General features: G+C 38.4%; 7 protein-coding genes across 7 annotated transcripts; 3 read left to right on the forward strand and 4 right to left on the reverse strand.

Moving 5' to 3' along the window:
• Positions 1–895: 895 nt before the first annotated feature.
• PHYBLDRAFT_102153 (hypothetical protein) lies at positions 896–1219 on the reverse strand (the record flags this gene model as incomplete). The annotated part of the gene is made up of 1 exon (XM_018427675.1): positions 896–1219. A coding segment is annotated over one exon (324 nt), but the record flags the coding sequence as incomplete, so codon positions are not given.
• A 3509-nt stretch (positions 1220–4728) lies between these two features.
• PHYBLDRAFT_139091 (hypothetical protein) lies at positions 4729–5928 on the forward strand (the record flags this gene model as incomplete). The annotated part of the gene is made up of 1 exon (XM_018430161.1): positions 4729–5928. The coding sequence occupies one exon, from the start codon at positions 4729–4731 to the stop codon at positions 5926–5928; it is 1200 nt and encodes a 399-aa protein (XP_018299586.1).
• Positions 5929–6169: 241 nt separating this feature from the next.
• Positions 6170–7353, reverse strand: PHYBLDRAFT_162147 (hypothetical protein; the record flags this gene model as incomplete). Its single annotated transcript, XM_018434568.1, has 4 exons — positions 6170–6331; positions 6434–6592; positions 6672–6980; positions 7036–7353. The coding sequence occupies 4 exons, from the start codon at positions 7351–7353 to the stop codon at positions 6170–6172; spliced, it is 948 nt and encodes a 315-aa protein (XP_018299587.1).
• A 213-nt stretch (positions 7354–7566) lies between these two features.
• On the forward strand, positions 7567–8814 carry PHYBLDRAFT_162148 (hypothetical protein; the record flags this gene model as incomplete). Its single annotated transcript, XM_018434569.1, has 6 exons — positions 7567–7573; positions 8017–8082; positions 8265–8332; positions 8428–8464; positions 8529–8602; positions 8752–8814. 6 exons carry the CDS (start codon positions 7567–7569, stop codon positions 8812–8814), a joined length of 315 nt encoding a protein of 104 aa, XP_018299588.1.
• Positions 8815–9338: 524 nt separating this feature from the next.
• On the reverse strand, positions 9339–14513 carry PHYBLDRAFT_162149 (hypothetical protein; the record flags this gene model as incomplete). The annotated part of the gene is made up of 7 exons (XM_018434570.1): positions 9339–9542; positions 9954–10115; positions 10280–10618; positions 11757–12438; positions 12486–12913; positions 12973–13157; positions 13547–14513. 7 exons carry the CDS (start codon positions 14511–14513, stop codon positions 9339–9341), a joined length of 2967 nt encoding a protein of 988 aa, XP_018299589.1.
• An 859-nt stretch (positions 14514–15372) lies between these two features.
• Positions 15373–16928, reverse strand: PHYBLDRAFT_162150 (hypothetical protein; the record flags this gene model as incomplete). Its single annotated transcript, XM_018434571.1, has 2 exons — positions 15373–15411; positions 15723–16928. 2 exons carry the CDS (start codon positions 16926–16928, stop codon positions 15373–15375), a joined length of 1245 nt encoding a protein of 414 aa, XP_018299590.1.
• Positions 16929–19160: 2232 nt separating this feature from the next.
• PHYBLDRAFT_139095 (hypothetical protein) lies at positions 19161–20138 on the forward strand (the record flags this gene model as incomplete). Its single annotated transcript, XM_018430162.1, has 2 exons — positions 19161–19290; positions 20035–20138. 2 exons carry the CDS (start codon positions 19161–19163, stop codon positions 20136–20138), a joined length of 234 nt encoding a protein of 77 aa, XP_018299591.1.
• Positions 20139–20740: the final 602 nt, after the last annotated feature.

Raw genomic sequence — 20740 nt, forward strand, 5'->3', positions numbered from 1 at the left:
AATCATATTCATGTTTTGGCATAAATAATAATGGTCTTGTTTTCAATGGCAAGGCGGATGGTGGCAGGGGCTCGTTCCTACGAATTGTCATTGAAAGATTCTGTGAAGCTTCAAGATATTCGGAAATTGAGAAAGAGTGAGAGAGGTAGGTGTTGGTATTGGTGTTGGTATTGGTGTTGGTGTTGGTGTTGGTGTTAGTGTTGGTGTTGGTGTTGGTGTTGGTGTTGGTGTTGGTGTTGGTGTTGGTGTTGGTGTTGGTGTTGGTGTTGGTGTTGTTGTTGTTGGTGGTGAACTTATCGAAAATTTCAAAACATGCAAGTGCATGCATAGGTTTCAGAAGTCGACGAACAAAATCTCCCTTCCACAACTCTTCAATAAACTGTCTCATAAATGTCGATTCGAATCTGTTTCTTCGATTGGTCTTGATATTTTTCAGGACACTATTGTACCTTTCAAAGCTGAAAAGCCAATAGCCATAGACGGGCCCAAAGTCAATCATTGTTTGGCGTAAGTGCAGATGCAGATGCATGTTGGGAGAGAGAAGGTCCAGGTCGTACAATGTCTCACACCCTTTACAGAATTCTTCTAAGCATTTGTGTCCTTTCTCAATGTCTTCTTCAGAAACACTAGGCTTGGTGAAGTATCTGCATGCGTTAACAAACTCTATCCAGTTCTTGAACTCTGGCAATGGCAACACATCCCTTAGAACCACAGGAGAGTACACAAGGCACCAAGACTTCCACTCATCAGCCTTCATATAGGGAAATCCCTTGGCAATCTTTGTCTCAAGTGACGTGTAATCAGGCGGCAACAAAACCTTCTCAACAGCCTTTTGCATGGCAACGAGTTTTTTATCGTCAATTAATCCATCCGCAACCCATCTCTCCAGCATTCTTTTGGCAGTGCCTAAGAAAAGATTGTGCATGGGATCAATGATCGTGCAGCGGACAATGTCAAAGTACTGAAGATGATGCAGTTTGGACCAGCGAACACCATGTGCAACTTCCAGACGCTGTCTCTCAGTTGGTTTGGTTGCATTTCTCCAGATCTCTGCATTCTTACGATTGTCATTCTTAGTGCGAAGGAGCCACTTTGAGAAATCAAATCCAGAATAATCAACAGAACTCGTTCCAGCCAACCTTGAAAATTGACGCTTACACTTGTGGCATGCATTTGTACTTGTATGGGATGTGAACCCACATACTTTCCTTGAAGCAGGTCAATCACAGGCAACCATGAGAAGGGCTGCTCAGATAGAAGTACCATTTGGACATTGGTAAGTCTTAATCTTAATACCTTTGTACAGCTCCATCAACTCATCCACAAGCGGTTTCAGATAGTTATTTATGTCAGAAGTGCTCGCTTCTTTAGGCCCTGACATTAACCCAACAAGAATCACGTTCTCCTTCTTGAACTGCTCACTGCGTGGAAGATTATTGATTGCAAGATATATGGCACCACAGGAGTAGGTAACACCATCGAATGGCTGAAACCAGTCAATGTTCAGCATAAGCATGAGTGATCGCTTGGTATCAACAAAAGGTATACCATCTACGTCTACTATCTCATTCCACATCGCACCATCATACACGTCAAACAAAGTGCTATCCATTTTCGGGCCGCGGTTCCATGAGTTGATGTTGTTTTCAAAATCTGGGCGTTGAAAAAACATCTTTAGAGCTTTCTTGACGAAGTGGAATACATATGTCTTTTGGGGTGCTTTTGACCCAGGACCAGACTTAAACAAGCTGTTGCCACACAAGGAGGTTTTACCAAAATTGGGTGATGTACAACACAAAGGGGCGGCTTTATTATCATATATGGCATGGCATTTGCTACATGCAACATATTTCTTGACACCACTTGTCAACGCTTCAAATCCGGCCAAACGTTTGAGGCCAGCAACACTCACTGGAAGGCGGAATGGGTCAAACAAAAACTGCAGTATCTTGTTGATTATGGCAATCAGGATTACAGCTCCTTCATTCACGACGTATAGCGAGACAAAAAGAGCAACCAAAATAACAATGAATTGGTGAATCAAATTCAATTCCGAGATTGATTCCAATGAAGAATCTTTAATTTGATTTTTTTTTAAAGAACGTTGATTAACTCTCTATTTTCTAGGATATAATATTATCTAAAGCTGTGTACCTACCTTCATCATTGTCTATCTCAACATCGGATTCATCTTCATATTCTTCTTCTTCTTTGTAAGTGTCACTTGTATACTGGATATTATCTTCAGGGCCAAACACGCAATCCGTTTCAGAGAAAGGTTAGTTTCTTGTCCGTATATCCAAAATGTCATTTGTGTCATTTAGGTCTACAAAAGCGGAATGTTAGACCCAAATAAATCAATGTAACAAAATAAGTTTTCTTACTTCTAAGCTCAGAATTCATTTCAACATCTTCCTGTTCAAATTCAAAACTATCTTCCTCTTGATTTACAGGCTCAGAAACAGCACTACTAATTGTATCGCATGTGTCTTCATGGGCTACACATTTATTATTATTAGTGTTAGTATTATTATTATTATTATTATTATTATATAAAATAATAAAAAAGGAAATGATATAAAATAAAATAAAATAAAATAAAATAAAGTAAAGTAAAGCAAATGTATTAACTGTACGCGTTTGAACATGTGTAATATCATGATTATCTTTTTCTTGATGACGTTTAAATGTTTTAACAGATACACGATCGAATCCTAGTGTCTTGCTTTTACAGATAGAGCATCGACACTCTTTTCTAACAGTTGGTTTGCGAATAGGAGCCATTTTAAAATGAAAAGAAAGGTTTACAATAGTATTTAATAGTAAAGAAAGAGACTTCAAAGAAAACACACTTTTAATTTATTTGAGTTTGATGTTGCATTCTAATGCTACACAGCTGCCAGTAGCCAATAGAGTAGCTTAAAATACTATTTAAATACTTTACTCACAAAAGTGAGCTGAACTACAATTTTACCTATTCTGTCTATCAGAACTTAGGTATACTTTACATATGTGAAATTGATCTGTTTTTGCAGTGATAAATGAGCTAGATTTGAAGGTACTGAGATATTCAAGAGTTGTATAATTTATTCAGTGCTGTTATCTGTCTACCGAGTAATAATCGCTTTTATTTTTATTTTTTATTATTTTAAAAAACATAGCTGAAAAGAGAAGCATGGAAGTAGATACTGAAAGTAAGACATTTTTTATTTGAAACGAAGAAGAAAAACCAGTAATAAACTATTATATTCCATATTTGTAGTAATCCCAACGTATCAATCCAATTCTGTGGAAGTAATGGATGGTCAGACCAACTCATCTATTTCGGATGCCGTCTCAACGTTTGACAATGACGTCTTTGTTGGTAATGACTACAATGGTGATGAGTCTGACACGACCGATGACAATGGCAGTGATGACAATGGCGAAGAAGACACTGCCGAGATTTATGTTAAAGAGTTTAACAATGAGGGTCAGTTTTAAATACATAAAAAAAAACTAAAAAAAAATGTGTGTTAATTTTTTTTTAAAAAAAAAGACCCTTTTGCTGCTTCTGGTATGCCCAAGAATCCAGTGCACAAATTTATTGCTACTTTTACAGTACTGTTTGCATCTCGTTACGTGGTCAATAAGGGTTCTGTTGTCTTGATTGAGTTCATCAACAAGCTCTTGAAGATTTATAGACAAGATTTCCAACTTTCTGAAAGTCTGGCTGGACTACATAAAATGACTGGCTTTTCATCTATCACCAAAGGCATCAAGCGATTTGTGTCATGTCCAAACTGCCATTGCATCTATGAAGAAAACATGTCCGTACCTCCCCATTATGTTTTCACAAATGTTGGTGCATGCTCTCCTTGTGGTTGTAAGTTGATGAAAGAGTCAACTTCAGATGCACTGGTATCAAAGCGAGCATACTTGTACCAGTCCCTCAAGCAAGCTTTGTCTGTTCTTTTCCTTTGTCCTGGCTTTGAAGAGCAAATCCGTCACTGGAACACAGAGCTTAAGATTGTTGATACTATGTGCGACATATACGATGGAGCAATGTGGAAAGAGCTGAAGGATGCAAGTGTTGTCTCGTTTGTTGCTTGTCCTCGCTCATTGATGTTGACACTCAACATAGACTGGTTCCAGCCGTTCAATGGAGTTAGTTACTCTTCTGGTGCAATTTACTTGGTTGTAAATAATCTGCCTCGAGAGGTACAGTTCAAACCTGAGAAAACAATTCTGGTTGGTTTGATGCCTGGTCCCAAGGAGCCAAGATGCAAGGAGATAAATAACTATCTCAAGCCCATGGTAGACGAGATGAAACAGTTGTATGTTGGAATGCGAGTCCCAACCTACGAGTGCCCTTCTGGTGCTAATGTCCATGCTGCCTTGCTGATGGTTGCATGTGACATCCCTGCTGCCAGGAAAACAAGTGGATTTACAGCCCACAATAGTACATGTGCGTGCTACAAGTGTACAACCCAGTTCCCCAGATTGCCCAACTCAAATCAGGTGGACTTCAGTGGATTCGATTATTCACTTTGGAATATTCGTAGCAGTGTAGAGAACAGGTTGCATGCTGAGGAGTGGAAGAGTGCGAGTACACCCTCAGAAAGGCACCAGCTGGAGGTCAAATATGTTGTTCGATGGTCGCAGTTGCAATGCCTTGGATACTTTGATCTAGTACGTGGAACGATCATTGATCCCTAGCATAATTTATTCCTGGGGATGCCAAAGAGAATGATGGACCGGTGGGTCAATAAGAAAACGATTGGAGCCAAAGAGTTTGCTGCCATGAAAAAAATCGCAGAGACAATGGTCCTTCCGAGGGATTATACAAAGCTGACATCGAAGATTGGAAAAGGCTTTCCTTACATGAAAGCCGATGACTGGAAATCCTGGGTACTGGTGTATTCTCCTGTTCTGCTGCATGGTGTTCTACCATTTGAAATGTACAACAACTGGATGAATTTCGTCCGTGCATGCCACTATCTTATCAAGCCAAGCATCACATTTGATGAAGTGAACAGTGCCCATGACTATCTGGAAATGTTTTGCAAAAAGGCTACCAAACTCTACACTCCCACCATCCTCACCTGCAACATGCACCTGCACCTCCACCTTCGTGAGACCATTCGTAATTTTCGACCCGTGTATGGTTACTGGCTCTTTGGGTTTGAGAGATATAATGGCCTGTTGAAGCATATAAAGACAAAAGGAAAATATAGTTTTGAGGCAACATATATGAGAAGTTTTGTTCAAAACGCATTCAAGGGTGACTATGTCAATACTGTTCTGAAAAGTTCTAGCCACGTCCCCTTTTTCAACATTCTCTCAAAGCTTTCTCCAAAATTCACACCTACCATCACAGTCATTACTCTCTCCTCCCATCCATTCCGATTGCAATTATTCTTACTAGCATCGTCCAACCCACATCTTCCTCCAAAGGGTAACAAACCTCTCCCTCCTTCGACTTTTCCTCTTCAGCTAAAAAAATCATCACTGATGGATGAAACCGACTATGCCCATCTGCTTCAGCACTACAAAACATCCTATGATCTTCCTGACCTTGTCAGTTACCAATATGCCACGCTCACAAACTCCTTTGTTGACAATGAAATCACAAAGTTGAAGTTCATTGACTTACTTGGTCAACAGTACCGTGGTAAAAACGGTTCAGCTAGTTGTGGTTCTCTTGTCCACGTAATGTTTATTAGTAGTGACGGTAGAAATACCCTAGCCTATGCTGGACAAATACAGTATCTCTTCACACACTCCTTTACACACCCTTCTAACAGCAATCTCCACCTGACTCGCATGGTTCATGATCATCATGTATTCGCATATATCAAGTGGTTTAATACTTCCTCTGATAGATCGCGTGAGGATGACGGTCTTGAGTTTTGTCTCCCCACCTTCTCCCCCGATAGTCGCCATTGAATTGTACCTGTGCACCGCATCTTTTTAGAGATTGCTACAGCCAGGATTACTACAAGTAGAAATGTCAGTAAGATGTTAGTAATTGCTTTGCCAAAAAAGCTTTATGCTTAAAATAAAAAAACCCCACTTGAATTTCCTTTTCTTATACAAAAAAAAACAGAACAAATTCCCTATATATATTGATAGTATTGTGTATGTAAAAAGTAATACGTAGATAAAAAGAGAGAAACATTTTTTTTATTTAGAGCCCGTCTCTAAGAGCCCACCGAGAAAAATTGGGGCTAATGTTATCTGGGACTGCTGAGTTGGACACACTAGTAGTGATCCTACAGATCCTTTGATTAGCACTTGACCCCATGGCCTGGACAGCATAAGTGTCAACAAGTGCAATGAAACGGTTGCACTGAAATATATTCGTTAATAATTCACTCAATATAATAATACACCAATACAAAAGTATTACTCCAAATTAATCTATCTCATCGCTTCTCCAGGCTGGTTGTACAATATGAATGACATGTTTTATGCCATCCTCGTCCATTTCATCGGCAGACTCTCCATCTGACATTACTGCTTTTTGGAGAGTGTTGGCACAGTCTCTGAACATTACAAGATCGATTGCCTCCTTATTGTCTTTGTATGCCAGTATACAGTGACACTCATTCTAGTAATAAGTTTTGTTAATTTGTTATTTTTATTTATAATTTTCAACTATAAACTATATATATTAGCATAATACTCACATCATCTGCACAGGCTGCTCTTCGTGTAAGAGCGTTTGTTTCCACTATCTCATCATCAGACATTCTCTCACGACGAGTTCTACTAGTGAAGTTGGTGTGCAACCTCTTTCGGAGGTCACTCCATCTCATACTAGAGGAACCAAACCTGCGCTCAAGGTTAGAAAGAAGTCTCTCAGCTATCTCCCTGTTGGGAGATTTGTTGAAAGCAACATTTGTATCCCATCTGGGCTTGAGGTTGTTGGCCAGGATATTTTCTGGCGTTCTCAAGCTAAGCTTGGATTTCCACATAAGGTTGTGAATATGAGCCTGCTAAATAAATCATGAGAAAATGAATTGATAAAATATTTTATAATATGTTACTTACATAAACTGCATTAGATTCTTCACGGGTAGGCTCATGGTTGGAGATGACAACAGGTGCAGCAACAGTGAGTTTGGCTCTCACAGGAGCAGCAAGGGGAGTTCTGGCCAAACTATCTATGGCACTGATGGTGTTGGTGCTGGTGGTGGCAAGAACGCCAATTCTGCCATTCATGTTGGTCAGAGTTTGCTCAACATTGCCGATCTGTCCTTTTACGGTAGACATATCAGCTCTCACAGTAGAAAGTATTTCCATAAGCTGCTGATTGGTAATCTCAACAGGACGAAGGGCAATTGCGCGTTCACGTCTTGTGTTAGTCATTGTCTACAGAATATAATAAAATGAAAGGTTATAATGATTAGTTTCAGATTATATTATTATTATTGCTGTCATTCTACAATTAAATTTATGTAAATTTAATTAAAAATAAATCGTATCAAGTTTACATACTTGAATTGTTAGAACAAGTGTATTGATTTGGGAGTATAAGTGTAGTAAGTAGCAAGAGAGTAAGAGCAAGGGAAAGTGTATTATATGAAAGGTATGATTATTTTATAATTCAAAATATACTTGATATGCAAATCTCTATTAATACTTCTTGTAATGACTGGAATGTAAATCGGTTTTCATATTGCTTTGTGACTTGATAAAATTATTTTAGTCTTTTGTTTTAAACACACTTTTTTTTTAAGATTTTTTTTTTTACTTTTTTTATTCATTTTTTATTATTTCCCTCTTTTCTCTCTCTTTTCAATTCTTGTTATATTTGCAAATTTTTCTGGTAAGATTGTTTTTGGTTCAAAATACTTCTTTACAAAGAACAAAAGAATTAATTTTTTTGTCTGTCATAGGTATTCTCTCTGTTTCTCTCTCTTCACTCTTTACACTCGCAAGGTTTTATAGTAAGGCACTTTCTTTGTTTTAAAAGAAATATATACTTCTTTATGTATAACTAAAAAATAACAATATACTTTAATGTCATAGAAACTCACTCTTCATCTCATTCTGATGCGCCATCTTCACAACAGTCATCCGGATTAGCCAGGGTTAGTAAATATACTTTATGCAATCATTCCATACAATCATTCTGACTTTTTTCTTTCTTTAATATAGGCCACATCGCCAAAAATACTCTCTACAATCAAACACAGATATTGACACGGTAATATTCTGTTTTATTTTAATCTATTTCTTTTTAATATTTATCTAACTGAATATAATTTCTATTATAGATGAACATCCTTCTTACAAACGTGCCATTCCTCAAGAACTTCCATCCCATGCTACCGTCATTGCCATGGTAAGCCTTTTATTTACTTCTATACATACAATAATATTATTTATACTGTATATTAATGTATATTCTCTACTAGAGACGATATTATTGCTTTACAGATAATATCTTGGTCTGCAAAGAAATCCTTTGCCTTTGGTATGTAAATCAATTATTCTATTACGCAATTCACAAAAATTAATTCTTTCCTATCGTTTTATAGTCAAAGAAATCATAATCCCGTGCTTTACTGTAAATGTTTTATTTCTTTGTCCATTTGTATTGGGTACTTCCAATGTAAGTATTAATTAGTGCATAAAATTTGCAGTATAAAACACGCACGCACTTCCATCACTAATGTTTTATCTATTCTCAAAGAGTACTGCTCTTACCCCTAAAAAAAGATAACAAGCACCTCATTTTCTTCAGATATTTGTTTTTTGTAGAAAATTTTTCATCCCAAATATAACAAGCTTGCCGAGCAAGAAGTATTTGAGAATATAGAATAGCTTTATTAGATTTGAAATCTAGAAACATTCTATTCTTTCCAATAAAAATAAAAGTGTAAACCATTACCAACCTAATAAGAACGGGAAACCAAATAAATAAAGAACATATTACTGGTCCATAATTTTAAAGACGTGTTTTTTTACTGTTGATGATAGGAGGTTTTAAAGAACTGTCAGTATAGGTGGTCAGTAAAAGTGGTCAGTAAAGGTGAGGTGTAGTACAGATAAACCATTGGAGCAATATACATGATGTAATCCGTCTTTGACCTTTCCTGTTCTGTGTCAAGAATACCGAGATAAATCCGTAGTTTTAAATATTTTTATTTATTTATTAAGCATAACGAGTATATCAAAAGTGCTACCAAACCTTACTTGTGGAACCCCCCATCTACATATACTGTAGTGTTTGTAAGTCTCGCACATACAGTGCTAGATAACCTTAAAACCTAGTGGAAAAAAATATCAACTATGATATATCACGTTATTCCAGTACCATTTGCCCATATATACACGTCAGTATTTCTCTACTTTTTTCCAGTGAGAAAAGATTCCTGCCGTGCTTTGAGGAAGAGTTTGTCAATAAGATATTCCACTTGGCTGGCATGGAAGGGGGTATCATTGAAGATGAAAGCCCAATGTGAGCGCCAAATAGCTTCAAGGGCAGCTGCTATTGCAAACATAGCATTGGGACAAGATTTATCAGGAAGGACAAGAGAAGTAAGGGCGAGCTGGAGGGAAGGAAAAGTGACCGGAGTTTGAGACGAATTGATATATGTGGACCATACATAATGCCATATAGGAAGTTATATTGGGCAGGAGAAAAAGAAATGTTCTAAAGATTCTAATGGGTCGAAGCAGATAGGACAGGCAGGGGAAGGGTTGGATGCAGGAATGAAACGATGAAGGAGTGACTTGTGCCGAATTTTCTGGTGAAGGTAACAATACCAAATGTTGCAACAAGTATGGGACAGGGAGAGGAGCCAGAAGCCAGGCCAGTCAATGGATACTGGAGGAGGCACAGAAACGGGAGCAGAAGAGAGATGATAGCATTGTTGGCAATACATTTTTGTTGTCAGTTTGAGTCTGGAGGGATCAGAAGATTGGGGGACCAGCCCAAGAGAAAGCAGAAATGGACGCACGTTGATGAAGGTGTGATCAAATATTGCGGTGGGAGAAGGGGTGATGAAAGTTCCACTAGAGGGAGCTGTAAAGACGTGTGTAAAGAAAGAGGACACGGTAGTATCACGGTCACTGACAAGAGCTTGGACCTTACGTGACAACGTCGGGTAAACAATGCATTCCTGTCAATGTTTAGGACGCAAACAGTGAAAGTGGTGAAGATTGTAGGTGCATGCGACAGAGATAGGGAGGTCAGCAATTGATTGTGGAAGTGTAGCAGGTGGTGTGGAAGTGATTATGTAAGAAATTGGGATCTCCAAACAAGTAGCCGCAGTGGCTATTATACCCACAAATGTATGTGGCAATTGTTCCAAGGCATGAAGGAGTAGGGACAGGGAGCTTTGTCCAGTTCGGAGTATGAGAGGACAACGTTGTGGGAACAAGAAGAGCAACTGGTGATCCAGATCTTTGGGGTCACAGCCATAGCCATTGCTGTGATGTTGGAGATGGTGCTGTAAAAAGGAAAGCAGACAGGGAAGGATAATGGAACGTGAAAAGGACCGACAAGACCATATTTGCGGTGAAGAAGTTGAGAGGATGGGACCAAGCCAACGCAATTGTAGAGCACCTTGTTGCAATTCTGGATACAGCAGACCAAGTCCGCCCTGAGAGCGTGGCAAGCAAGCTGTAGCAAAGCTGATCCGGGGAAAAATGCGAAAATTAATGAATTGGGATATGATGGATTGAATGGATTTGAAGAAGGATTTAGGTGTTGATATCACGTGGAGCACATGCCAGAGACGACTGAGAATCAGGGAGTTGAGAACAGTAGAGCGACCTCGAACCAACAGTCCATGCCATTGATGCGTTTGGCACCCAAGTTTTATTTGTTCTAAAAGATCGTTCAGGAAGAGATCGTATTGTGGTAAAGAGGAGAACAGTGGGAAGCCAAGATATTGGATGGGGGCAGGAGAGTTGCAGTCGTGCCTCCTGAATATGTTATGCTCAGCTAAAGCAGGGAGCCAGATCGATTGATATATAGATGATGATCCTGAGAGAGAGATAGCTTCGGTTTTATGGAAATTCACCAGTGCGTTGGAGGCTTGAGAATAGGTGTACAGATGGTGATGTAACCGGGACAGCTCAGTGGGAGAGTTGAGAAGACATATAACATCGTCAGCATAGGCTAGAAGTTTAATGTCGGTTGAGGTGGCAGAAGCAGTGGCTACAGAAGGGCGTGGCAAATGAAAACCTTCAAGTTGCACGTCCAGAAGGATGTTCCAAAGAAGTGGTTCAAAGGCCAGATTAAAAAGGATAGGGCTAAGGGGATCGCCCTGTTTGAGGCCACAGTATTGTGGGATGGTGTCAGTGAGGAATCCGTTGATGTTGATGTGCAGTTCAGTGCCAAAGAAAAGACTATCAACACATTGGATCAGGGAGGCTGGATAACTGAAGCAGGTAAGAACAGCACGAAGATAAGATGGGTGAACACAATCATATGCTTTTTTCTGATCTAGGAGAATGCCAATACTGGAGGATTGGGTGTTGCGAGTATGCTCAAGAATGAGCTTCATCAACAAGCCGTTGTCAGCAATGAACCTGCCGCGAAGAAAACCAGTTTGATACAGAGTGATGATGGTTGCCACGGTACTGAGCATGCGAGCACTCAAAATGCAGGTGAAGACTTTTGCATCTGTGTTGATGAGTGAGATTGGGCGCCAATTTTTCAGGGAATCGAGTGGAGGTTTTTTAGGCAGAAGCGAAACGCATGAGTGTAACCAAGAGGGAGGAATATCAGACAAAGAGAGAGCATTATTGTAGACTTCAACCGCAATATCATGACAAGCCAGATCTGTAACCACCAGTCGAACCAGTTCGTATGGGAGACTATCCATGCCAGAAGAGGATTTTTGAGGGGATTGCGAAAAAGCATCCAGCAAATCGTTGTACGTAATGGGTGCAACCAGAGATTCTGCTGCAGACGAGGAGATGTGGATGTGTGTGGGAAGGACGTTCAAAAGGTTGTCAATTGCAGCCTGGTCAACATCATTGGGTGAGTAAAGATCAGAATAAAATTGAGTGGTAGTCTCTAGCATTTCTTCTTGAGATGTGCAGATAGAAGAGGTTGCCGGATTCCACAGAGGAGGGATCATTTTTTGAGAGGCCCAAGAAGCAATAGATTGTTTCAGATATCCAGATGAGGATTCTCCAAGTTCACACCACCGTAGACCAGAACGTAGTGCCAGGTATTCCACATGGTATTGCTGCAGTTGTGAGAGTTGGTGCTCAACAATGAGCAATTGCGGAGAGAGGACAGGTAAAAGTGAAGGATCAGTCACTAGCTTTTTGGTGATACCCACATGTTTTCGATGAAGAAGATCTTCTGCATGAGAGAGAGTAAAGGCATGATGTTGACTAAATGCTCTAGCCACTTTTGCGGTAGTAGCCTTAAGTGCTTCCCATTTGGTGGCAGGATATAGTCCTGGAGCAAAGTTGTGAACGCAACTATGTAGAGATTGGGTGAGGTGTGTACAAAAGAGACGATTATTCACCAACCAAGGGTGGGCACACCACAACCTCTTTCCGACCACATTGACCGACAAGGAAGCATGCGTGGCTGGGGATAATTGTAATTGAGCAGACAATAGAAAATGATCAGACCAAGCTGGTTGGACATAAGTTGTTCTACTGTGATCAAAGTGGATGGAAGAAGCCATATCAGAGGAGACAAACAGATAATCAATACACGATTGGGATAGTCCTCAATAGAAAGTCGTATTGGAAATCTGTTCAGGTGGGGTGATCCCATCAGTAAAGAACTCATTGATGTACTTGAGCCAATTGTGAGGCGCCTGCCGAACCCTTGGGGAAGCAGGAGAATAAGTGTAGTTGAAATCACCCAATATGACTGTACGGCATGGAGAGGAAGGAAATATGGATGGAAGTTAAGTGCAGAGAGAGGACAAGAAGGAGAATTTGTCTTATATTGGGAGGAACATAGATAACTGTAATTACAAAAGGATCAAATCAATTAGTCACATGAGAGACAGTGCTGGAAATAATGCGGCCACAAGGACTAGTAAACGAGTTGCTAAGAATGATATCAGAGGAGAATGAGACGAGACCGCAGTGAACGGACCAGAAGCGAGTTTTGGCCTGAAATTGGGAGTGAAAGGTGTCTTGCAATGTCGAGGTTGCATGCGTTTCTTGAAGTGCAAGCAGATCTAGGGAGCGAGTTTGTAGGTATCAAATAAACTGGTTACAAGAAGAAATATCTGCTGCTTTGGCTAGACCGCGGCAGTTGATAGTGCCAATGTTCAGTTTGCATGAGAAGGAGGGTAGAGAGGAAGCCAAAGGTAGATAGTCAGAGATTGTAGAAGCAGTACAGGTAGGAGAAATATTAGTCTTAGGTTGTATTAAATTCATCAAATTAATTATTGGGGCAATCCAAGAGGATCTGCACGCTCATCTGCAGAAAGAGGGTCGTTGTCATTGGAATCGTCGAAGTCTGTCTCCATATCATCAGAAGTAGTCTCCTTCTGAATATATCAGGGGTTTTTTAGGCAAGCATTGTGGTTGGAGCACTGATGGCCAAGTAGACCACAGTATTAACAAGGCAAAGGTAACTTGTGTTCCTTGATGGGGTTAGGATTGTGCGGAGCATTAGGTACTACAAGAGAGGCCTGAGAGCATGTCACAGATCGCTCTAGAGAACCTTGAATGCGTTTGACACGGCCTGTAGTTGTCGGAACATTAGTGGAAGAGGATGAGGGAAGAGGAGGCACAACGATAGAAGAAGAGGGTGTTGAGGGTTGAGGTGTCTCTTGTACGGCCGGAATCTTACGGTGTTTCTGTGGGGTTACAGAAGATTCATTCTTGCGGGGACAAGACTTGGCTATGTGACCTCCATCGTTGCATAGGCAACACATGGTAGCTTTTTTGCGTAAATCGCAATCAATCAGGGCGTGTTTATCCAAGTGACAGTATCGGCAGAAAGGAGGCATGGCAGCCCATGTTGCAAAAATACTGACATGGTCAAAGTCAGAGGAGAGGGTACCAGTATCCGAGGAGTAGTTGAGAGGCTGGTAGGACCAGTTCAGTGAATGGGAGAGTTTTACAGAGGAGTGGGTGGAATTAGGTGGGGATAGTGCTAGAACGGCATAGCCACCGCCGGCGTACAGGCCACTGCTACCAGTGACATAGCCACAGTCGACAATTGCGCCAAATTGGCTGAAGTTGTTGGTCATATCAGCATGGAGCTGAGCCAGTCTGGAAAGAGAGATTTTCAAGATCTTGGCAGAGGGGGGTAGGGTGGGATAGATGGCAAATGGCACGTCGAAGGAGGGAAGAATGAGGACAGGATCATTCTTAGATCGGTTGTAGTACAGGGGAGAGACTACAATTTCTGCATACAGACGATTGTATTCGCGGTGAATTTGATCGGTAACAGCCCACAAATGTTCGTTGCCATTGAAAAAAGTCTGTAAATCAGAGAGGAACAAAGGCTTTTGTGTGACTGTAAGTGCAGTGATGTCAATGACAGCTGAATGGTTGGCAGTGCCTTTCAGGAACAGCTGCATTACTCATGAGGAAAAGTGGTCCACTGGAGGAGGAAGTTTGGTGCTTGGGGTGAGGTTTTCAGGTTCACTGCTGGCCAGGGTGTTGAGTGTACGTTGTGTAGGATCTGCAATGAGACTGGAGATCTTAGTGGATCCTCCTAGTACTGCATGTACCCATGATTTTTTTGCTTGTTGAAAGTTGGTCGGGACTTTAATACTGGTTTTATCCATTCAATTGGCTCCCATTTCCATCTAATTAGCATCCGTTTCCATCTAATTAGAACCCATTGACATCTGATTGGCTTCCATAGAAATTGAATTTGCGTCCATTGCCAACTGAATTTGCTCCCATTGCCATCTGAATTTGCTCCCCCCCTTTTACTATTGGCGGAAGGGTACATGGCACTCAATTTTTTTATCCTTACGCCTTACAATTTTTTTTATATAACCGTAGTATTTTTTTTTGTAAACGTTGTATTTTTTTTATATAACCGTAGTATTTTTTTTTGTAAACGTCGTACTTTTTTTTTGTAAACGTCGTATTTTTTTTTGTAAACGTCGAATTTTTTTTATATAACCGTAGTATTTTTTTTTGTAAACGTCGTATTTTTTTGGCATAAAACATGGATATTTTTATTAGGCATAATTAGTTGATAGAGAAATAGAACACATAATAAGAAGTAAGATATAATGAAATACAAAGTAATAAAAAAAGAAAAGCATAAAGCAGTAAAATAAATAAAAAAAGAGGGACATAAAGTGGTAAAAAAAAAATAAGAAAAAGAGGGATATAAAGTAGTAAAAAAAAAATAAGAAAAAGAGGGACATAAAGTAGTAAAAAATAAAAATAAAATAAAAAAAGACATAGAGTGTAAAGAGCTTAAATAGACATAAAAGACATACTTAAAGCTTTCGCTCTCTGTTCAAACAGCGAGGAAAGAATGAAATGGCATGGTTAATCCAACCCAAACAGTCCGAAAGGGTGACAGTCTTAGCTGATTCTGTAATCCTTAAGATGAGCCCGTCTGACTCTGTAATCTCTTCTCTGTGGACACCAAACTTGATCTTGGACCACATTTCCTCAATTGGATTCAGGAAAGGTGAATACACAGGAAGATATGCACACTTGTACCCACGGGAAGAAATAAAGTCTTTCACCTCATCGGCCTTATGGATAGGAGCGTTATCCATGATGAGATAACGTCCTTGCATACCCTGGCTGTCCAGAACGTCCATTGTATGACTAAGAAAGTCGAGGTAGTGCTGGGTTCTGGTGCCAATTCGACCGTTCACCTCAACGTTGGTGTAGATGTCCAACTTTCTCTTCTTCTTGGTTGCGACTGCAGTGGGTTTCTTCAACGAGAGGCTGACGATCCCTCTCTCGCACATTGCACCAAGGATGGTGATGGACACACCTCTCTGCGTCGGGACAGTTGTCTTTGCTGGGGTGCCACTGACGGAACGGCCAAAAGTTCTCTTGATGTGCATGTTGAAGCCTGCTTCATCGATGAACACACAGTTCGACAGATAGTTGAAATCCGCAAGTTGTTGCCACTCCAAAATGCGGTCTCGTCTCATCTCAATTGTGTTGGCGTCGTCTCTCTTCTCAGGCAGCTTCTCCAACTTCTTCATCGTCAGGGCACACTTCTTCACCAAGTGCTTCTGGATTGCTGATTTGGTAATCTGCAGCCCAGAGAACTCTTCCATGACAGCTATCCTTGCTTGTTCCAAGGTAGCATCTGGTTTATTTTCGAAAAACTTCAAAAAAAAAGCAGAGTGCGCCTGGAACAACTTTTGGTTGCCATGTTTTCGTTCTTTAGGCGCAGAAACCTCCTCAACCTCCATCGTCTCCAGCCCATTGGACTCATCAGTCTCCACTGTGGCAGCATCAAAATCGGCCTGGATCTTCTCTCTGGCCAGCCTGACATAGTTCTGGGCAGTCCGGACATTGATCCCCGTTTCCCTGGCAGCGGCAGCAGCAGTCTGGTTTTCTGAGAAAACCAAGGAGAAGAGCTTGTTCACCTGGTTTTGGTTGTACTTTCGGTACGAACCTCGACCTATGCTTTCTGCAGTGGGAACAGAATCAGGATCGACCTTCTCCGGCAGATTCGTCTTCGGCTTCTGTGCAACAATTGTCTTGGTTGTGGCCTCGTTGACTTCGGTTGGCAGGAAACTTTTGAGACTGAGGAGGTTTGTGACTGCTGGGTTTCCGGCCGAGGTACGGGTCCATTCCATATCGGCATGGTTGACAAAGACATCTGTCACAGATCGGAGTACAACTTCTCCATGCATTTCGTCGACAATCTCTTGGTTGAAATCGCACAAGGGGTCGAAAGCAATTCCAGAAAACTGGGTTTGGTCTGCAGAACCGCTGTGACTGACCATTTCACAGTGCTTGTCCATAACAAATTCGAGGGAGTTGTTGGAAGTAGGCATTTTTTTTTGAAAATAAAAAGGGTGTTAAAATCGAGGAAGAAAGATAACTGAGAAACTTTTATTAAGACACTGGGGTATATATACCAAAAAAAAATATATTTTAATAACTTAAACGTTTCTACCAAGGTATAGTCTTGTCCTGTTGTCTTAATATATTTGGATAAAGAACGTGTTGAAGAATAATGAATGTTTACATATTAAGCTTCTTCACACTTTTAAGAACATTTATTTTATTAGCCGATTTACAGTGCTACCAGAGCCTTTATGGTGTCCTGTCCTCTGTCTCGAAGGAAGGGGTGGGATTTCTCCTCATGGGTTTGCCCAACCAAAAAAAAAATAAAAAATAAAATAAAAAATAAAATAAAAAAATAAAAAAAAATAAAAAAAAAAAAAATAAAAAAAAAGAAAGTTTTTTTTTGTATAGAGCCAAGGAAAAGCTCGAAATTCAGTTATTGAGATTTTCAGTTTTTCAGAAATTTCTGCGGTTAGATACCATTTTATTTTCAGTTATTAAGATTTTCAGTTTTTCAGTTATTGAGACTTTCATTTTTTCAGTTATTGAGACTTTCAGTTTTTCAGTTTTTCAGTTTTTCAGAAATTTCTTGCAGTAAGATATCATTTTATTTTCAGTTATTGAGACTTTCAGTTTTTCAGAAATTATTTGCGAAAAAATGGTTATGTATATTATAAAAATTTATGAATAAAAATGCTAGTTATACTATTTGGAGAATTATTTTTAAAATTGCTATTACATTTTTCTTTTTTTTATTTCTCTTTTTTTTTCTTTTTTTTATTTCTATTTTTTTTATTTCTTTTTTTTTATTTCTTTTTTTTTTTTATTTCTATTTTTTTTATTTCTTTTTTTTTTATTTCTTTTTTTTTTATTTCTTTTTTTTTTATTTCTTTTTTTTTCTTTTTTTTTATTTCTTTTTTTTATTTTTTTTTTTATTTTTTATTTTTTTTTTTATTTCTTTTTTTTATTTTTTTTATTTTTTCATCTCTTTTTTTTTCATCTCTTTTTTTATTTCTTTTTTTTGTCATGAGCTTGTGCTATTTTTTGTTACTGTTTTTGTGTGTGTAATATTTGGGTTTTTTTTGGTATTTTGTATCATGAGGGTTTCCAAAATTGAGATCGGGTAGTATTGTGAGCAAAGCATAATTCTTGGACCGCTTTCAGTTGTTTAACAGATTGTTGGACATTTACTTGTTTCGAGTGCAGATTACAAAGAGTTGTTGAGTTTGATATTAAGAAGATCAGGATTCTGACATTGTAAAATGGTTGGAGCAGGTGCTGAATAAATATAGCATTTTTGGATTCTTTTTTGTAATGGTATTAGATGCTTGTGTAGGACCAGGTTCATAAGAAATACAATTGCTGTGGTAGTCAATCAGATTACTGGATATTTGAGATAAAAATTGGCAAGTTTTTGTGTGGTCGGTAGAGTGAATTCTACTGTTGGATTTCGAAAAAGTATAGTCGGTGAAATGCACTTAAAAGCATTATGAATATGTGTAGACTGGTTCCTATCGTACAGGTAGATGTTTGATCTTGTAGTTTCTTTGTAGGTGGAGGGTTGAATCGTCACGTTTTCTTTTCAGATTTATAGCTTTTGTTCAAAATACTATAGATTATTTAGAGATTAATATCAATGACTCCGAGGTATAGGCTTTATTTACATACAGAAACATAATGTGATCTGGAAATAATAAAAAAATCCATGAGGTGTAGAGCTTTAGGCAGTGTTTTCATTGTCAGAGTAATATTTAGTTGTTGAAGTGAGCATGAGAATGAGATTTATTGCTGATTTAAGAAGAGAAATAAACAGTTTTGGTATATAAACACCAAATGGAAAGAGAGAGAATTATGATATCTCTTTTAAAAAAGAATGTTTATAATAAATTTATGGCTGCGGGTAATATATTGTCCTATTTATTTTTTATCTCCTTGAGTTCAATTTGTACTACTTTATTTAGTGGACCTTGGAATATTATTTTTTGATATAAAAAGCTGAAAATATAATGACTAATACTATTTAACAACAACTCAATCTTCTTTACATCTATTCTTGCTGCTTCAACTTGTGTTCTGATTTTTATCTTGCATCTTAAGTAATTACTATTTAATTATAACTGCTATGTGCTAGATATAACTATATTTATATAAAATATGTCACTTTAACATATCTTCCTATTTCTTTATTTTTTCACCTTTTATTATCAGAAAACCCTACAATGTTACACGAAAAACTTGAAGAATATAACAGTGCCTTTGAAAAAATCATGGAAGAGCTTGAAGAGCCTGAAATGCCAGAAGATCCAAAAAGTTCTGCCCCGTCAACAACAGACAAAACCCCCAAAAAAAGTAGAGGGCAATATCAAAAGCCTACGGATAAAGATATAAAAAAGCTTCTTTATCTCTACTTCATAAGGGGATTAACTATCGAAAAAGCCAGCAAGATAGTAAATATGAAACAAACAACTGCTGGTAGCTATATTTTGAAGTGGAGAAAGTCTCCAGTTGTTTTTTTCATTAAAAACAACAAGGAGGCTACAAGTGACGAAAAAATGAATCTTTTATTCGAAACTTACTCTGCAATAAAGAAAGCATACAAATAATATCATTGCATTTTCAATTTTAACATAATTATTATAATGAGATACTTGCTTTATTATCTTATAACTGCAGTAAGGTATTTAACTTTAACAAAGTAATCTGGAGAAAAGTTTGCATATTCTGTTAGTTCTCTCTATAGATATTTTCTATGACGTATCTTTGTAGAAAGATCTACATATATTGAAGTGCTATTACATTAGGCGTTTGGCACTTATATAAAAAAATATGGCAGTTATATAAAAAAAATACGACGTTTACAAAAAAAAATACTACGGTTATATAAAAAAAATACAACGTTTACAAAGAAAAATACTACGGTTATATAAAAAAAATTCGACATTTACAAAAAAAAATACGACGTTTACAAAAAAAAAGTACGACGTTTACAAAAAAAAGTACGACGTTTACAAAAAAAAATACTACGGTTATATAAAAAAAATTGTAAGGCGCAAGGATAAAAAAATTGAGTGCCATGTACCCTTCCGCCAATAGTAAAAGAGGGGGAGCAAATTCAGATGGCAATGGGAGCAAATTCAGATGGCAATGGACGCAAATTCAATTTCTATGGAAGCCAATCAGATGTCAATGGGTTCTAATTAGATGGAAACGGATGCTAATTAGATGGAAATGGGCGCCAATTGAATGGATAAAACCAGTAGTCCTGTTTGGAGAATTAGCGCGAAGAGCCATGATTATACCTTTATATAATATCTGTTATTGTGATTTATTTTAATTTTTCTGAGTCAGTAAAATTTTAATTTATTATATAAAATATAACTAAAATACAATATATTATTATTAAAATTAATAACAAAATAAATTTTAATTCACTCAATTTTAATTCAGCAGCCACACAAAGTTGTCACATTGTAATCATATAGTATATCTATAATCACGAATTTTTTCAAATATTTCTACTTAGTAATGTATTTATAAATCAAGAAATATATAAAAAATACTTAAGGCACATCGATCTGTTTTACCTTTTGTGCAAAAAAAAGGGCACGTCGGTCTATTTTACCATAGATCTGGGAAGAGTATTATATTAACTTCCAGTAGGCTCTGCCCCCCCCCCCCCCCTTTGGGGGGGTGGGGGGGGGGGCCCCACCCCCCCAGGGGAAATTTAAAACCCGGGATTTACCATTTTCTTAAAAAAACCCCCGGGGGATCTAAACCCCAAAACCAAAAATCCCAATTA

This window comes from Phycomyces blakesleeanus, assembly GCF_001638985.1.
Source record: "Phycomyces blakesleeanus NRRL 1555(-) unplaced genomic scaffold PHYBLscaffold_1, whole genome shotgun sequence".
NCBI lineage: Eukaryota > Fungi > Mucoromycota > Mucoromycetes > Mucorales > Phycomycetaceae > Phycomyces > Phycomyces blakesleeanus.